The following is a 15,868-nucleotide window of genomic DNA, read 5'->3' on the forward strand; positions in this document are numbered from 1 at the left end:
CATGTTTCAGCTATATTGTATTTATTTAATTTGGAATAAAATGCTGGTTTTATCTTGACGTAGTTGTTATTGTTATAAAGAAAGTGCTTTAAATGTGTGGTTAGTGAGTAATGTATAATGTCTTCTTAACTTCAGAGTGCTCGTCTTAGGGCTGCTGGCATTGGAAAAGATTTCAAAGAGAATCCCAACCTCAGAGATAACTGGACTGATGCAGAAGGCTATTATCGTGAGTTCACATTTCTTATTAACTTAGGAGTTTATTTTGTAACACTTTATTAAGGCACTTTGCTTGGTATAGTTGTTGGAGAACTTTGAAAAAAAGTCACATCACAGTACCATCACTTAAAAACCCATTGCATGAACCCCTGTTGCATTCTAGTAAGCAGCCCAGAAGCATCACAAGTTGAGGTGAGATATAAAGACTTGATATACAACCTAAATCTAAGTAATTTTCAGCCATGAAATAACCCTCCAGAATGAAGGGGTCCATCACTTGCTCTTCTTGATCTGAAACCAAGAAAAAATGACAAAAAAGGACCTTTGGATACCAGTAGTGCAGTATTTGTCATGCAAGACTGCAGTTGGACACATTTTATTGAGTACATTTCTTCCCTACTCAATGTTAGAATTGTCAGCAGTTGATAGGACAATAGAAACTTCTTTTAGTTATTGAAATGGGCATGTAACTTTTAATCACATTTTGAAAGAATGACTAATCACAGCACAGTTGTGATTATCTCTTGTGTCTAGAAAACCACATAGTAGAGTTTTAACATAATTTTTAAGTGATTGTATTTTTTTCCCCTATTTTCTGATTGCTATTTACTATGGTAAGATTTCTAATTTTTTAATTCATTTTCTTAGGTGTGAACATAGGTGAAGTCCTAGATAAGCGTTACAATGTGTATGGCTACACTGGGCAAGGTGTATTCAGTAATGTTGTAAGAGCCAGAGATAATGCAAGAGCCAACCAAGAAGTGGCTGTTAAGATCATCAGAAACAATGAGCTCATGTAAGTTCAGAAGACAAAATGAGTTGAAGCCTTTAGTAACACATTTATTTATAAAATGTGACACAGTTGGTATAAAACAAGTATTACCTTTATAAAATAATGGAAACAGTTCTCTTTTATTGGATTTTTAATTTGTGTTATATATGAAGGACTAGAACCATAGATTGATTGTATTTAATTAATTTTTCAGTACCTAGTATGTACACTAGTATAATCCTAGACACATACCTTCTACTGCTTATCTTATGGCCGTCTTTTGCTATGACTATCTTAACTCAAGACCAGAGGTGAGAAATTAAAGGATCATATTGAGTGTCACTGAACATATGGTGACAGAAAATAAAAACTAATTAATTAGCAAATGATGGGCATTATTTGTATCTTACGTTTTTCCTTTAGTAGAATAGGTAATTGCCATACTCATGTTTCAATACATAATGTATACCACACATTGAGCTGGTGTTAAAGTCAACTTACTGGTTTTGAAATGTTACAAGCGTTGTAGGTTTTTACTAATGTCTTAGGGGTGTTTTGTTGGGAAATCCCAACTTCTTCTCTATGGTAGACTCACTTTAACAATGTTGCTTATTGATGAATTATAATCAGATTTTCATATCACCAAATACTAAAACCTTAGTAAGACATATCCATTATTACATTCTTAAAGGAATCAAGACTAATCTGTAGTGTAGTTTGATTAAATACACACAAATATATTAAAACATTTGAGCTAAAATGTTTAGGATTGATTTCCCTTCAAGTGGTGTGGTAATGTTTCTCCATTCATTGATTACTCTGGAAATTCACTCTGCTCATGGAAATAATATTTGGCTAAGTATGACCTGTTATGTGAATGGTACAGAAACAGATTTATTTGTACTTGAAAAATACAAACTATTTATACATATCACCAGTGATTTTTCTGTAATACATTAGATTGGGTCTAGCAAATGTTATTCTCCTAAATTCTGTATATGTTCAGTTTAGGCCTAACTTTCTTTTTCATTGCAGGCAAAAGACTGGTTTAAAAGAATTAGAGTTCTTGAAAAAACTTAACGATGCTGATCCTGATGACAAATTTCACTGTCTGCGACTCTTCAGGCACTTTTATCACAAGCAGCATCTCTGTCTTGTATTTGAGCCTCTCAGGTAAAATGTCAAAACCTATATGTTAAATTAAAAATAGAGCTTCTTCATCTCCACTATATTCATTTTAGATAAATACAGTTTTTATCTTCAACAGTGTGGCTTCATTGTTGAGCCACATTTTTAGAATGTAAAAGTCCATTGTAAAAATAAGAGTTTTATTGTACATCTTTCTGTTTGTAGTACTAGGGATTGAATCCAGGGGCTCTCTACCACTGAGCTACATCCCCACTCCTATTCATTTTTGTGAGACAGGGTCTTGCTAAGTTGGTGGGGCTGCCCTCAGACTTGCCATCCTCATGCCTCAGCCTCCTGAGTCACTGGGATTACAGGCATGTGTGCTACCATACCAAGCTTCTGTTTATTTTGAAAATTGAGTTTTATTGGGAAATTGTGTTGTGTATGCATGGTGTGATATGTTCTCATTTCAGTATAAAATAATTTTTGTCACATGGGGGGGGTGGATCCTGGAACAAAATATTTTTAATGTAAATTGTGTTTTGTGCTTCACTTTACCTTATGCTTGAAAATGCTTTAACTTTTATATTTCCATTTTGCATTTTAACTCCTTTTGTTTTTGTTTTTTCTCTCCTAAAAGTATGAATTTACGAGAGGTATTAAAAAAATATGGTAAGGATGTTGGTCTTCATATTAAAGCTGTAAGATCCTATAGTCAGCAGTTGTTCCTGGCATTGAAACTCCTTAAAAGGTGTAATATCCTACATGCAGATATCAAGCCAGACAATATCCTGGTAAGTCAAACAATCATGTTACTTTTTATATCCGTATTTCTGTCTAGAAATAATGATTATTACTATTTCAGAAAAGAAGCGTAAGTCAGTGTATTTTAATAATCCATTATGAATGACTTCACCAATTAGTACCTTTTTGGGGGGCGGGAATTGGGTCATGAAATTTTACAGAGAAGTATGAAGAAAGAGGAAATAGGTCATTGTCCTTTTTCCCCTTCTCTGATGGATTGATTCAGAGTCTACAATAACCCCAAGAATGCTTTTGTATTAATAATGGGTTTCTTTTGCTGTCTTTAAAAACTGCTACACATGTTGCTGTTTTGAAATAAATTTTCACATCTTTGTTTATTATTTATTGCTTTAGAAACTGGTGCCTGGGGACCAAACAGAAAAGCTCAGTTATGGTTAGGTATTGTATTGAGAGGCATCTCTTGAAGTCTTGACTTTTCTTATTAGTGACTCATGTGTTTTGCAATGTTTGTAATGTTTTTGAAATTCGGAAATACATTATCATGGTAGTGTGATCTAACTTTCATACACCTGTCCTTGGACCCATCTTCACCTTCCTCTGTGGTGTTCATGGTTGTAGGTATGTTCACAACCTGGAGAATTCCTGTATCCTCTGCCAGTAACACATTCTGAGTTTCTGCCTCTCTCTTTTATTATTTTCTTCTTATTTTAATGCATGCCTTCAATGCCTACAAGAGAGCCGTAGGAAAGACCAAACATGAAGATGTCCTTTACTGGGAACAATTTAAACAATGACACAGTACAACTCTTTTAAAAAATTGTGACTTCATTAAAGTTTAAGAACTCCTTAGGCTTTTTAGTTTAGACTTCTTTTTCTTCTTGTTATATCTTCCAGATTACCACATTGATGAGGCACATTCCATTTTCACATTTGGTCTGAGTTTACATTGTGTTAATTATATTCTATATCTAATTTGACTTGGGCTTAGAGTTGCTGAATAATTATAATGAGATAATAGGTACATTAAACAAATTGTAAAATTGAATTGCATAGCCAGTTTCATAATTGTTTTCAAATTTTTCTTTCTCTTTAATTGTGAAATGTAGTATCTGTATTCAAAACATGGAATTTAGAAGATAATTATATAGTGAACACCCATGGAGACTAAAGATTAAGACATTTGTCAATATCTTAAATGCTCTCATTTTTAGCACTTCATTTTTCCTTGAATTAATGATAAACTAGGTTTTCACATGGATTTTAGAAATTGAATACTTTTCCTTTTTCCTGAGAAAGGAAAAAATAGACCCAGGAAACATGTGGAGGTCATTTGTTAATGAAAATCTAAAGCTTTTAGCCCATATTTATAGCTATCAGTGTGGGAAACTGCCATATTCCTCCTGGAGGGAGTAGACCATTATATAGTTCACTTTAAGTTCATATGAGGGGCTATTGGTAGAGCAAGTGCTTAGTTAGCATGCTGAGGCCCTGGGTTCATTCCCTAGCACAAAACAAAACCCACAATATTAAAAAGCTTTTTACAAGAATTTTTCCTGGGCTGGGGTTCTGACTCAGTGGTAGAACACTTGCCTAGCATGTGTGAGGCACTGGGTTCAATTCTTAGCACCACATGTAAATAAATGAATAAAGGTCCAGCAACATCTAAAAAACAAAAAATTAAAGAATTTTTTCCATTTTAAGATGTCTGTTTTCCTAATTCCCAAAATAAGAGTAATAGAATTCTTATTGACAGCAGTTTAAAATAATCATTTCTGTTATAGTTTAGTTCTGAGAATAACATTTACAGTAGCCCAATCTGTAAAACCAACCACGCTTTATAAAGTCCCTAGGGCTAAAGTGTTATGTTCTTTGGGGTGGGAACCGTAGGCCAAGTTCAAGTCCCAACTCGGAATTTGTGTGTGTCTCTTTTGAAGGGGGGAAGGGACTCTGGAATATGAATTATCTTCACTTGTTAATCCTGAACATGCTTCTGACTCATGAGTGGCAGCAGTCATGGGAGCAGCTCCAGCCTTTCTCAGCAGATGTCACTGTTACTGTGTATGTGAAAGTATTTACAAAGGAAAAAAGAACAAATGACTAATATAGAGTTCGTGTTTATCATTTTTACCAAATATATTTAACATTTCTTGACTAATATCTTCTTTATATTTTAAGGGATTTAATATTTTTAAACTTGACTTGATTGCCAAATTTAGGATGGTCTAGATAGATCAACTCGATATGAAAAGTGTTGATTTTTTTATTTTCCAGTCCAAATTTAACCTGAATCACCCTTCTGCTTTCATTGCCATTGTAATTTTGTAGCAACTGAAAGTTAACTGATGTTTAAGTCCTTATTAACAAATGTCTTCATGTTCCTTTAGAGAGCAACTTGACTACTCAAGTATTCAGGCGATTTCTAGAAGATGCTTTGTCTCCTGAAATGAGATTTTTCTGTCAACCCCACCCTTTTAAAAATACTTTTAAAATTAAATATACTTGGTATTATCCCATGTTTCTTCATTGAAAAAAATTTTTACTAATTGTAATAAAATATTTGAGAACTTAATTTTTCATAGTTAGGGAAATTAAGTCATAATTAGAAAAGGAATTTTTAAATAAGTGACTCTTGTTCACAGTATTGGAATTAATAAAACTTCTTAAAGCCAATTTTTATTTATTCATTTGTCTTAGTTTTTCCTGGCATGAATTAAATTTCCTTGAAAAAATGTCTTGCAGGTTAATGAATCAAAAACGATTTTAAAGCTTTGCGATTTTGGGTCTGCTTCACATGTTGCGGATAATGACATAACGCCTTATCTTGTCAGTAGATTTTATCGCGCTCCTGAGATCAGTAAGTTTCTCAAAAATGTTCTTTGACCTGGGCCATCATATGCGGTGGAAACAGCATATGTAATGTCTAAGCACTGTTTTCCATCACACTTCAGCAGCTGCTCGAGTTCATTCATGAGGAAGGGAACCATAGCAAGTTCATCCTCCTCAGGTGGAATGAAAGTAGTTGTGGCAGGAGTCTTGATCATGTCAAGCAAGAGTAGCAAAACAGGTGTGGAAAAGCCTCGACTTTAGAAGACTGCTCTTGATTATTCAAGGTCTGATTATTACATTTATGGATTGTATGGGACCTTTGCTTTTTCTCTTCCTGTTGCCTTGGTTGAGGTTGGTTAGCACCTCCACCAAAGGTGAAGCGAAAAAAGAATATATATTTTCTTTTTGACCCTTCAGTTATTCTCCCATACCCCCACTTTTGAGTCTTCCTTAAGAATTAGTTGGGAAGAACAAGAATAATTGCCAAACTGAGGTGTTCAAGTTATAATTATACTCAAAGCCAAGTTAGTCCCCCATTAATGGAAATAAAAATTATTTGTAGTCAGTCACTGATAAATTAAAAACTTGCATTTTGTTTTCAGTTATAGGTAAAAGCTATGACTATGGTATAGATATGTGGTCTGTAGGTTGTACCTTATATGAACTCTACACTGGAAAAATTTTATTTCCTGGCAAAACCAATAACCATATGTTGAAACTCGCCATGGATCTCAAAGGAAAGATGCCAAATAAGGTGGGACTTCAGCTTATTTTTTTCCAAAGTTTACTGTAAACTGATGAACTGCTGACATTTACCATTATAGCTGCGAAACAAAGATTTTAGAGAGGCAGATAGATGTCTGCCTTGATCTTAGCTCTTTACAAGTTTCTCATGTTCAAATTAGTGACTCTGATCACCTGAGAGCTATTAAAAGAACATTTTCATTGATGGGCAGAAGAGTACTTTCTTATTACAAACATGTTTGGAAGATAGAATGAAAAGATATAAGCTGGATTAGTTAAAATGAAAAAAGTGCTTAGTGGTCAATAAAAGAATAGATGAACGTTGAATATTCTAAGAGGAGCTTGATAATCAGTTTATTAAAGGTTAGAGGTCACTTGGGAAAGAAGGATACCAAGAAAATTCACTTAGTAGGATATTCTTGGAACATAAAACTCACCCTTGATGCTTTAGCTATACCAGTAGTTTCTGTTTAACATGAAGGAAGAACTTCATTTATGAAAATATCAGAAGGTTGTCTGTACCTTAGCTGTTCTAAGATTTCACCTTGTTTATTGACTTCCCGAAAGTTTTAAAAGATTTTTCTTCTTATAGATTAGAATCCATTATTTTTTTTAGAATTCTCCAAATTCTGTTACATTGGACTTGTTTAGAGTAAGTTACACACACAAGTTAGCTACGTTGACACTTGTAATGAAGTCTGACCTGTATCATAGCATCTATTTTTCACTACCTGTGAAAATGTCATTTCATAGTAGTAGTAGTTTGGGTGCAACATTTGGATTAGTTTTTCCAAAGATGTTAAGTTCAGAAAGCAAGGGACTCATACCAAGAGTCTAAATAATAGTTTTATGTAAATATTATGTATGAAATTGTTAGTAGGCTCAGGCTGTTTTATAATTTTAAGTTTAAAACCCAGGTTTTCCTATTTTGTTTTTGTAGATGATTCGGAAAGGCGTATTCAAAGACCAACATTTTGATCAAAATCTCAACTTCATGTACGTAGAAGTTGATAAAGTAACAGAGAGGGTAAGTCTTTTTTAAGTGTGCTACATTAAATGAATTGAGTACTATAGTACGTGGAGCTGTGATTTTTTTTTTTTTTTAAAGTAGTATTTCTTTTCCCTATTGACCAGTTTCTCCATAAAATACATCAGGTTATGAAAGGATGATTATAAAATATTTTCCCAATATCATGAGTTTCTTTTTGTGATAGGACATATTCAGGCCCTCATCACGTATCTCTTGGATCACTTCCTTGATCTGGCTTCCCATTCAGCTTGTGTTCTGCTGCCAGAGTGATCTGAAAATGAACCTGATTGTGCTAATTCTTATGGCTTAAAATACTTTGTTGGCTCACTATTTCCTATAATATTTGAGTTCCTCAGAATGACAAAGTTATTTTTAATATGCACTCTGCCTTCTTCAGCAGTTTCTTTTATCCCCTTCATTTCACAATTGAATGACAGGCACATTGGTTCAGACTTCCCTGAGCTAATTTGCCTCCTCATCTCCTAGAAAAAATTTATTCAGGCCTCAGCTAAAGTACATGTTGTATACTTTGTCAAAGCACTTGTTTGCTATTGACTTGTTTACATGTCTGTTTCTTGCCACTTCAGGGTAGGTGTAGGGAAAGTGCAGTTTGACCAATACAGTTTGAATCTTTGTATTCATTGCAAACTTGGGGACCTTTTCCATCTAAGATATTTTGGGGTTTTTTTGTTTAGTTGATCGGTTTGGGGGGGGGGGGGCTGTTGTTTTTTGGGTGTTTTTGTTTTTGGTGCTGGGTATTGAACCCCAGGGGCACTCAACCAGCGAGCCATGTCCCCAGCCATTTTTATTTTTTATTTTGAGACAGGGTCTCACCAAGTTACTTAGTGCTTTGCTAAGTTGCTGAGGCTGGCTTTGAACTTAAGATCCTCCTACCTCAGCTTCCTGAATCACTGGGATTACAGACATGTGCCACCACACCTGGCTCCATTTAAGTTTTTTTTTTTTTTTTTTTCTTTTTTTTTATTACCTCTTGAAAAGATGTAGAGGCTGGAGAAAGCCACATACAAATTTTAGAAGAGCAGCTGATTGTGATTGATAAACAGATTCTTAATATTTTTGTAGACAAAAACAGTCTGTCATTTTTGTTTAGTAATTTATTTAGAGATACGCATTGTAAAAATTATTTTTAGGAGAAAGTTACTGTCATGAGCACCATTAATCCAACTAAGGACCTGTTGGCTGACTTGATTGGGTGCCAGCGACTTCCTGAAGATCAACGTAAAAAAGTACACCAGCTAAAGGACTTGTTGGACCAGATCCTAATGTTGGACCCAGCTAAACGAATTAGCATCAACCAGGCCCTACAGCATGCTTTCATCCAGGAAAAAATTTAAACGAGATGAAGAAACTCCAAGGGTTTGAGTAATTAAATACAAAGACTGAAGAAATTTCACAGCAGTTTATTATTAATGTATATAAACTTATAAATATTTCTCCAGCAAATTTGAGGAAGCATGATATATTTGAATTAACACCAAGGGTGATATTTCTTTTAGAAATGTTAGTTAATCTGTTTTGTGTCTTATGTGAAATTTCACTGTAGAACTGTTTTAATTGCCAAGACTGCACAAAATTACAGTGCTAATGTATATGGTTGCAGTTCACATAAAAGACAAAAGCATCTGTTATAAAATGAGTAGTAATACTGGGTGGTTGATTCGTTTTTAGCAGAATTGGCTTCATTTTGGTCTTCAAATAAAATGGCCAGCATAAATGCTGTTTATATTCACGTTTTCCTAGGTGTGTGTGTGCAGGCCACAGCAGCATGCCCTTGGTGTAGTCAGTGCCGAAAGGGGTCTGTTCCTTCTTGAGCCTGCCTGCAGGGACGGTCTCCTCTTTAAAAGCAGGTTGTGTACAACATTCAGTACACTGAAGGTAAGCTAAACCATCAACATCACTGGTGTTTTAAGATGTTATTTTATTGGAATAATTGACAAATGAGGGATAATAGCTTTGTGGCAGAATTCCCTGCATGTGTGATAACTGATCTTGTTTTATTTTTTGGCATTGCAACTGTGGCATAGTTACAATTTCTGTTCTGTTCATCACATTTAAAATTTGAAGAGTACGCGCTTGATGGATAGAGCGCCTTCAGTGTACTGTTTCTTATTAACTTTACTTTTTTAAAATCAACTTGCTATAGACTTTATATACATTTTGTTAAATACAGTTCCTAGTGACATAGAAACGATGCATAGTTTTCATTTACTAATTACAAATGTTGAGGCCTAATTCTCAAAGTCCTCATATTTAAAGGTTAGATAGACAACATAATGAAATTTTTAACTATTTGTATGTCATTTTGAAAGTGTACTGCTTTATGGTAAAAGTGTTTTTTCATTTGTTCATTGTTTTCATTATTTGTGATCATGTTGTCTTTCAATACAGGCATAAACCTTCCACTCTTGAACAAAGCAGCTGCTTTTTAAAAGCGGTAATTGCTTCTTTACCTTTTATTTCTTTTGTAAATGAAGCTTTTCTTTAAGATTGTGACTTTAAAGTGTTGTCTATTGCATAAACAGTTGACACTCACTTATTGTAAAGTGAAGATTGTTCTACTGCATGTGAAGTGGACCATGCAGATTTCTGTATGTTCTCAGTATGCATCACTAGATAATAAAGTCTTTTGTGAACAAGGCATTTGTAGCCATTTTTAAAAGTTTTTGTCTTCAGTGCTGGTAAGTCAGGTAAACCATAAATAGTTTAAAGCAACCTTTCTTTTTATCCCGAAGTCTTTAATTGAGAGTATTGTTAAAAGATGTAAATCTAGCCATAAGTTTATCAATTTATCAATAATTAGGATTCTAATTATTTTAGCCCCCCAAAAAGTCCTACAATATTGTCAGCTTTCAGTGTAGTGAGATTATTCCTGTAGGTTATGGGGTATAATTCAGGATTTAACTAATGTTTCTGCTATTTTCTCACTTTTCCTTTTGATGGTGCGGAAAGAGAAAAAGGAAAACGGGGCACAGGCCATTCAACGCCTTCTGCAAGGGGTCTGATTTGCTGAGACACCAGCTTCACCTTCTTAACAAGGTTATTTCTGACAGCATGTGTAGATAAACATTTAGCAACGATTTAAAACAAAATCATATAAATCAGCTTGGTTTTGCCAAACAAAGGAATTCGTATTTTTAACAAGATAGAATTTTCAAAAAGTTAATGTAATCTTTTCTGTTTGGGGGGTAAAATTTAATGCTTGTCTCCCTGAGGAATATGGAAAATAATCAGATTTTAGGGGTTAAAATAATATTTTTAAATTGTAAATGGGATTTTTTTATTCACCCAGGCACCTAATTACAACAAGCATGCACATTTTGGTGCATTCAAGAATGGAAAATCAGAATAGCAGCATTCTTCTGGTGGGTTTTGCTCCAATTAAAGACATGAAATGAACTTCACAGCCAGGAAGGTGATAGATGATATAATAAGCCAACTCTGAACCTACACCCCGACTCTTCATGGTTTTAGACTTACTAAAATAAATGCAAGGCGATTTTCATCTTCAGGTAGAGTGAGGCCTTTTAAATAAGGCATCACATGCAGCCTTTCCACCTTAATGATATGGATAGTGATTTTTCCCACCATTATCTATTTTTGGTGACAGTATGCTGCATATTCAAGTCTTTCGTAGTTATTTTCACTCAAAAAAGTGTGAGTGAAACATTTTGATGCTTCTGGTGATTTTCATGGCTTCATTTTATGTAATTATTTAATAAGTAAGTTAATTTCCACTAGAAACAGTTCATCTTTTACCTTCAAAACTATTTCCTATTCTTTAAAAAACAAAGTTGCTTGTTACTTGTTCTTTGTGTTTTAGGTGCAGCTCAGTGGAAGATGATGACAACCAGAAGACATGAGCTAAGGTTTCTGTCCTATAAAAGATTTAAAAAAAAAAAAAAAAAAAAAAAAAAAAAAGGTCCATTTAGTTTTTTGTCTAATTTTTTAGTTTCCAGCATTATGATTTGGGTTTCATTGGTGTTTGATATTTAGAATAGTAGTGCTATCGTGGTGTTCATCTTGTGAAGTGCTTGTTTTCTCATACTTCCTGCCTCTCCTTCCCCTGGGCCCCTCCTGTAAAATAAAAATAGTACTTAAATTTAGTGATACAAAAGGCTTTTGGGTGCTAATATCCCACATAACACATGGTTATAAAAATTAGATCCTAAGTATTATTAGAAAAACAGCAGCCACCAAGTAGCATACATCTAAAAGTAATCTTCAGCTTTAGGCAGATGAAAAAGAGTAGAAACGGGAATTTTTAAGAACATGTTTAACTCCTCTTAACCTTTAATAACCTTGTTTAACAAGTGCTCCAGTCATGGTCTTAAAATAGATTATTCAGAGCCATTGTTAGTTTTTCTTAAGGGAAATGTGAAAGGTGATAACTGTGGTTTTTTCATATTCCCAAATTTAGCATTCCTATTTTAATCTACTTGAAAGGAACCCTGTAAATGTCTTATATACATATACATGGTTTTATTTGACTTTGTAATTTTGCTGAGGTAGAAATTTAGAACTTAAGATCTGTGTAACATTGAAGCCATTTAGTTAATGATCTTATTTAACAAACCTGCATTCACGTTTCAGAATAGCTTTATAGTTTTCGAATAGAAGTATCTGTTAGCAAGTTTCAGCTTTCTTATACTTTAAGTCAAAAATTATGTCAAGTACTTGAGGGTTCATGAAAGTCTTCAGCACAGTTCTCAAAGATGTCATAGTTCTTTCTAGGGCTGGAGGAGAACTGGAAAGCATATATGCTTTTCAGGCACATTGTTTCTGGGTAGATTATTCTCAAATCAGAAACTAGGGGATTTTTGAGCAAGGGGAGCATCTTGTCATAAATAAGACCCTCTTAATATTTGTGTTTACTTATAAATTCATATTAAAAACACCTTTTTCATTTCCCAATGACTATCTCACTCTTATTTGCTGAACTGTTTTGTTGTATTTTATAATAATATAATTTTTATCTTGACATTATAACTACCACTTTTTCATAACAAAAATAAATACTCAGGACCCTTTTACATTACAAAATATGTAATGTTTTATGGTATGTGACAGAGGTAGTGATATGTCCTCAGTTTTGTTCCAGATTTGCATTCCTCTTTTCTGCTATACCCATTCTTATCCTCATTCATAAGCAGAACTCTAGCTATGTAGGTAGAACTAAAATCTCTGAAATGAAACAGGAATCACATACAGTAAAATTTAGGTTAAGTAATTAGGGAGCATCCTTTTAAGTGTGGGAGATAGGAAAGAAGTCACATAGTCAAATATGTAATGCCCCTCCTTCAGTTATAATGACACTATTAACAGTGGACTCCATAAGTGTGTTTCTGAACAGTATGCTAGTTCCAGAATATATTCAACATGAGTTTTATTTTCTTTATAAAAATGTTCACAGCAAACTCATTTGTGTGTGTTTTTTTAACATGTCAAATGATGTGCACACTAAATTGACTTTTAGATATTTTCCAGTTATTTTGAGATACCATTGTGGCATCCTTAATTTTTCTTCTCCTTCTGTATATAGGGTAAGGGACAGTTCTGAAGAACCTTTCCATTTAGCAATCAAGATATGGAAGCTGATCTCTGAAAATGCTCAATGTGTATCCTAATTGTTCATAGTATTGTTTGATTTGTAACTTGTATTTTAGCAGCACATGTCCCCAGTTGACTTATTGGAAAACTTAATAAAAGTTGCCTCTTGGTAGCATATTGTCTGCTGATTTTTTTCTTTGCTTGAGCTTGGCATTTTACATTTAGTTTAAAATGATAAACATTGTTCTTTACCTGATGTTTCTTACCTGCTGTTTTACTAAAGATAGATGTGCTTTGAAAAGTATTGTGACCAGGTGTGGTGAATGCACGCCTGCAATCCCAGTGACTTGGCAGGCCAAGAAACCAGCCTCAGCAGCTTAGCAAGGCCCTAAATAACTTACACCCTCCCTGTCTTAAAAAAATTTAAAATATTTAAAAACAAAGGGTGTGGGGATGTGACTCAGTGGTAAAACATCCTGGGGTTTAATCCCCAGTTCCCCCCCGCAAAAAAAGTATTCTGTGCTCAAATATAATTAGGGACTGCTGGGCTGAAGCTATATAGAAATCCTAAAAAATTCGCAGAAGACTCTGGTTATGCATTGAGAATCTCAATAACTTGAAAAAGTATAGAGGGAAATGTGGAATGTGGCACACAATCTCAATAGAATCTGCCCTTTTCAAGAAAGAACCTATACCTTGGAAACATCTGAAGTGGTAGGATTTTCCTCACAAACAGCAGAACAAAGTAATGAACTAACTTCCTTCTCTCTTAACAAAAGTAAATTGGTTCATTGCCCATTTGGAAACCTGACACATCAGGCTCTTACTCTCAGTCTGTTACTCTTTTCTTACTTTTAGGAAATGTTTTCAGCTTTTAAAAACAACATAAGCCCAGGGACAGTGGAGCATACTTGTTAATCCCAGTGACTGAAGAGACTGAGGCAGGAAGGTTGCAAGTTCAAAACCAGCCTCAGCAATTTAGCAAGGCCCTAAGCATCTTAGACCCTACCTTTAAAAAAAGAAAAGATGTAGCTCAGTGGTTAAGTGCTCCTGGGTTCAATTCTCATTTACCCCCCCCCCGCCGCCCCCAATAAAAACAGGTTGTGTGGCTCTCTAGTGCATACAAAGTAGAATTAGAGTGTGGGGGCAGGGGTAGAAGTGTCTGGCTTTGTAGAATACACCCACCTCTGCTGGAGCTAACCATCTCCAAGTGGCAGGTAGAAACTAGTGTGGTTGCATCCTTTATAAAAAAATGGGTTGACAGTCAGTGGCTCTGGGTACCCTTGTATAGAACCACATTCTAATCTGCTTAGGCTGTCAAGGGATAGAGCTACATAATTATATATCACAAGTGGTGGAAAACACCTTTCACAAGCGCATTCTTTGATTTTTTTTTTTTTTCCTAAAGTCAACCTCAGATCCAATGAGCTGAAGAAAATGAATAATGAAGCTGAACATGGGGATTTATGAGGAAGCCAAATTAAATTGTGTTAAGCAGGATTACTTTTGACAATAAACTTGGCCAAATGTTTGAAATAATGGTAGAGACAGCTGGGCATAGTGGTGGCTCATGCCTGTGATCCCAACGGCTTGGGAGGCTGAGGCAAGAGCATTACAAGTTCAAAGCCAGTTTCAGCAACTTAGGCTCTAAGCATCTTAGCAAGACCCTGTTTCAAAAAGGGCTGGGGATGTGACTCAGTGGTTAAGCACCCCTGGTTTCAATCCCTGGTACCAAAAAGATAACGGTGGAGCCAGATGTGTGATACACACCAATAATCCCAGACACTTGGAGACTGAGGCAGGAGGATCACAGGAGGTCGGCCTGAGCAATTTAGGGACACTTTCTCAAAAATAAAAAGGCTGGGGTTGTAGCTCAGTGGTAGAATACCCCTGAATTCAATCCCCAGTTCTGCAAAGTTAATAATGATGGTAGAAGTTGGCTTTTAACATCTGAAAAAATAGCCAAATGTGTTCTAGTTGCTAGTTTCTACAGTTTCCCCAGTGGTGAACTTTACTTTTCACTTACTGACATGCATTACATGTATGATCCAAGGCTTTCCCTTTTCAATCAATGGGATAAACGAGAGGACTACATGTATGGTTCCTACAAACTTGCCACTTCTGGTCTTGTTTGAGGGACTCGAGCACAGAAAAATCCCAGCAACTGTACCTTTTTAATAAGTGATGTTGACTTTTTTAAAAATTATTGGTACTTTCACCCTATAATGGAAAATGGCAAGGCTTCTGGTCCAGGTTCGATATTTATATTTTAAACAACGTTGAACTTTAATAGAAAACCATCTGATAGGTATTTCAGTACCTCCTTTATTTAGGTCTAGTAGCATTCTAAATAAAGTAGCCTGTAAATACTGTAAAACATATTTACAATTAAAAAGAAAATTCACGCTTTGCCAGACACAGTAGCGTTTGCTCCTAACTCCAGCTACTCAGGAGAATAACAAGTTGGAGGCCAGTCTGGGCAACTTAGTGAGACCCTGTCTCAAAAAGTGCTGGGGATGTAGCTCAGTGGTAGAGTACCCCCAGTTTCAATCCCTAGTACTAAAAGAACACAAAAATTCACCCCTAGGAACTTCATTTCCACTTTTTATCATATATTTTCACTTGTTGATCTAGCAGGTAAATTCATGTCCAAAAAAAATCACCCTTCACAAAAAACATTAAATCAGTTTTTTCTCCCACACTGTAAGGGGCTAAAGCAGTTCTCTAACAATCAGTTAAACAGTCTTAACCTTTGCAACTTCTGCTTCCATGATGCTCTTCCCTGCCATACACTTTCCATCTCCCATGCCCACTCCAAA

At 35.0% G+C, this 15,868-nt stretch overlaps 2 protein-coding genes across 5 annotated transcripts in view; one reads left to right on the forward strand and one right to left on the reverse strand.

Annotated features, from left to right (window-relative positions):
• PRP4K (pre-mRNA processing factor kinase PRP4K) overlaps nucleotides 1-10,142 on the forward strand; it is a 35,471-nt gene extending 25,329 nt beyond the window's left edge. Inside the window, exons 8-16 of one of the 4 annotated variants that reach the window (XR_013764923.1) lie at nucleotides 136-226; nucleotides 865-1,012; nucleotides 2,024-2,161; nucleotides 2,757-2,910; nucleotides 5,621-5,735; nucleotides 6,310-6,461; nucleotides 7,392-7,478; nucleotides 8,633-8,913; nucleotides 9,243-10,142. Coding sequence is in view for 1 of the 4 variants with exons in the window: in XM_079146394.1 (XP_079002520.1) it covers nucleotides 136-226; nucleotides 865-1,012; nucleotides 2,024-2,161; nucleotides 2,757-2,910; nucleotides 5,621-5,735; nucleotides 6,310-6,461; nucleotides 7,392-7,478; nucleotides 8,633-8,836 (1,089 nt within the window). In the remaining 3 variants the exon portion in view is untranslated. Of the gene's footprint in view, nucleotides 1-135; nucleotides 227-864; nucleotides 1,013-2,023; nucleotides 2,162-2,756; nucleotides 2,911-5,620; nucleotides 5,736-5,829; nucleotides 5,992-6,309; nucleotides 6,462-7,391; nucleotides 7,479-8,632 lie in introns of those variants that run through there. The other 3 variants (XR_013764925.1, XM_079146394.1, XR_013764924.1) reach the window with 3 other exon arrangements.
• The window catches only part of ECI2 (enoyl-CoA delta isomerase 2), a 149,172-nt gene that overhangs the window by 77,152 nt on the left and 56,152 nt on the right, over nucleotides 1-15,868 (reverse strand). The gene's annotated exons all lie outside the window — the stretch shown is intronic.

This window comes from Sciurus vulgaris, assembly GCF_902686455.1.
Source record: "Sciurus vulgaris genome assembly, chromosome: 7".
Lineage (NCBI taxonomy): Eukaryota > Metazoa > Chordata > Mammalia > Rodentia > Sciuridae > Sciurus > Sciurus vulgaris.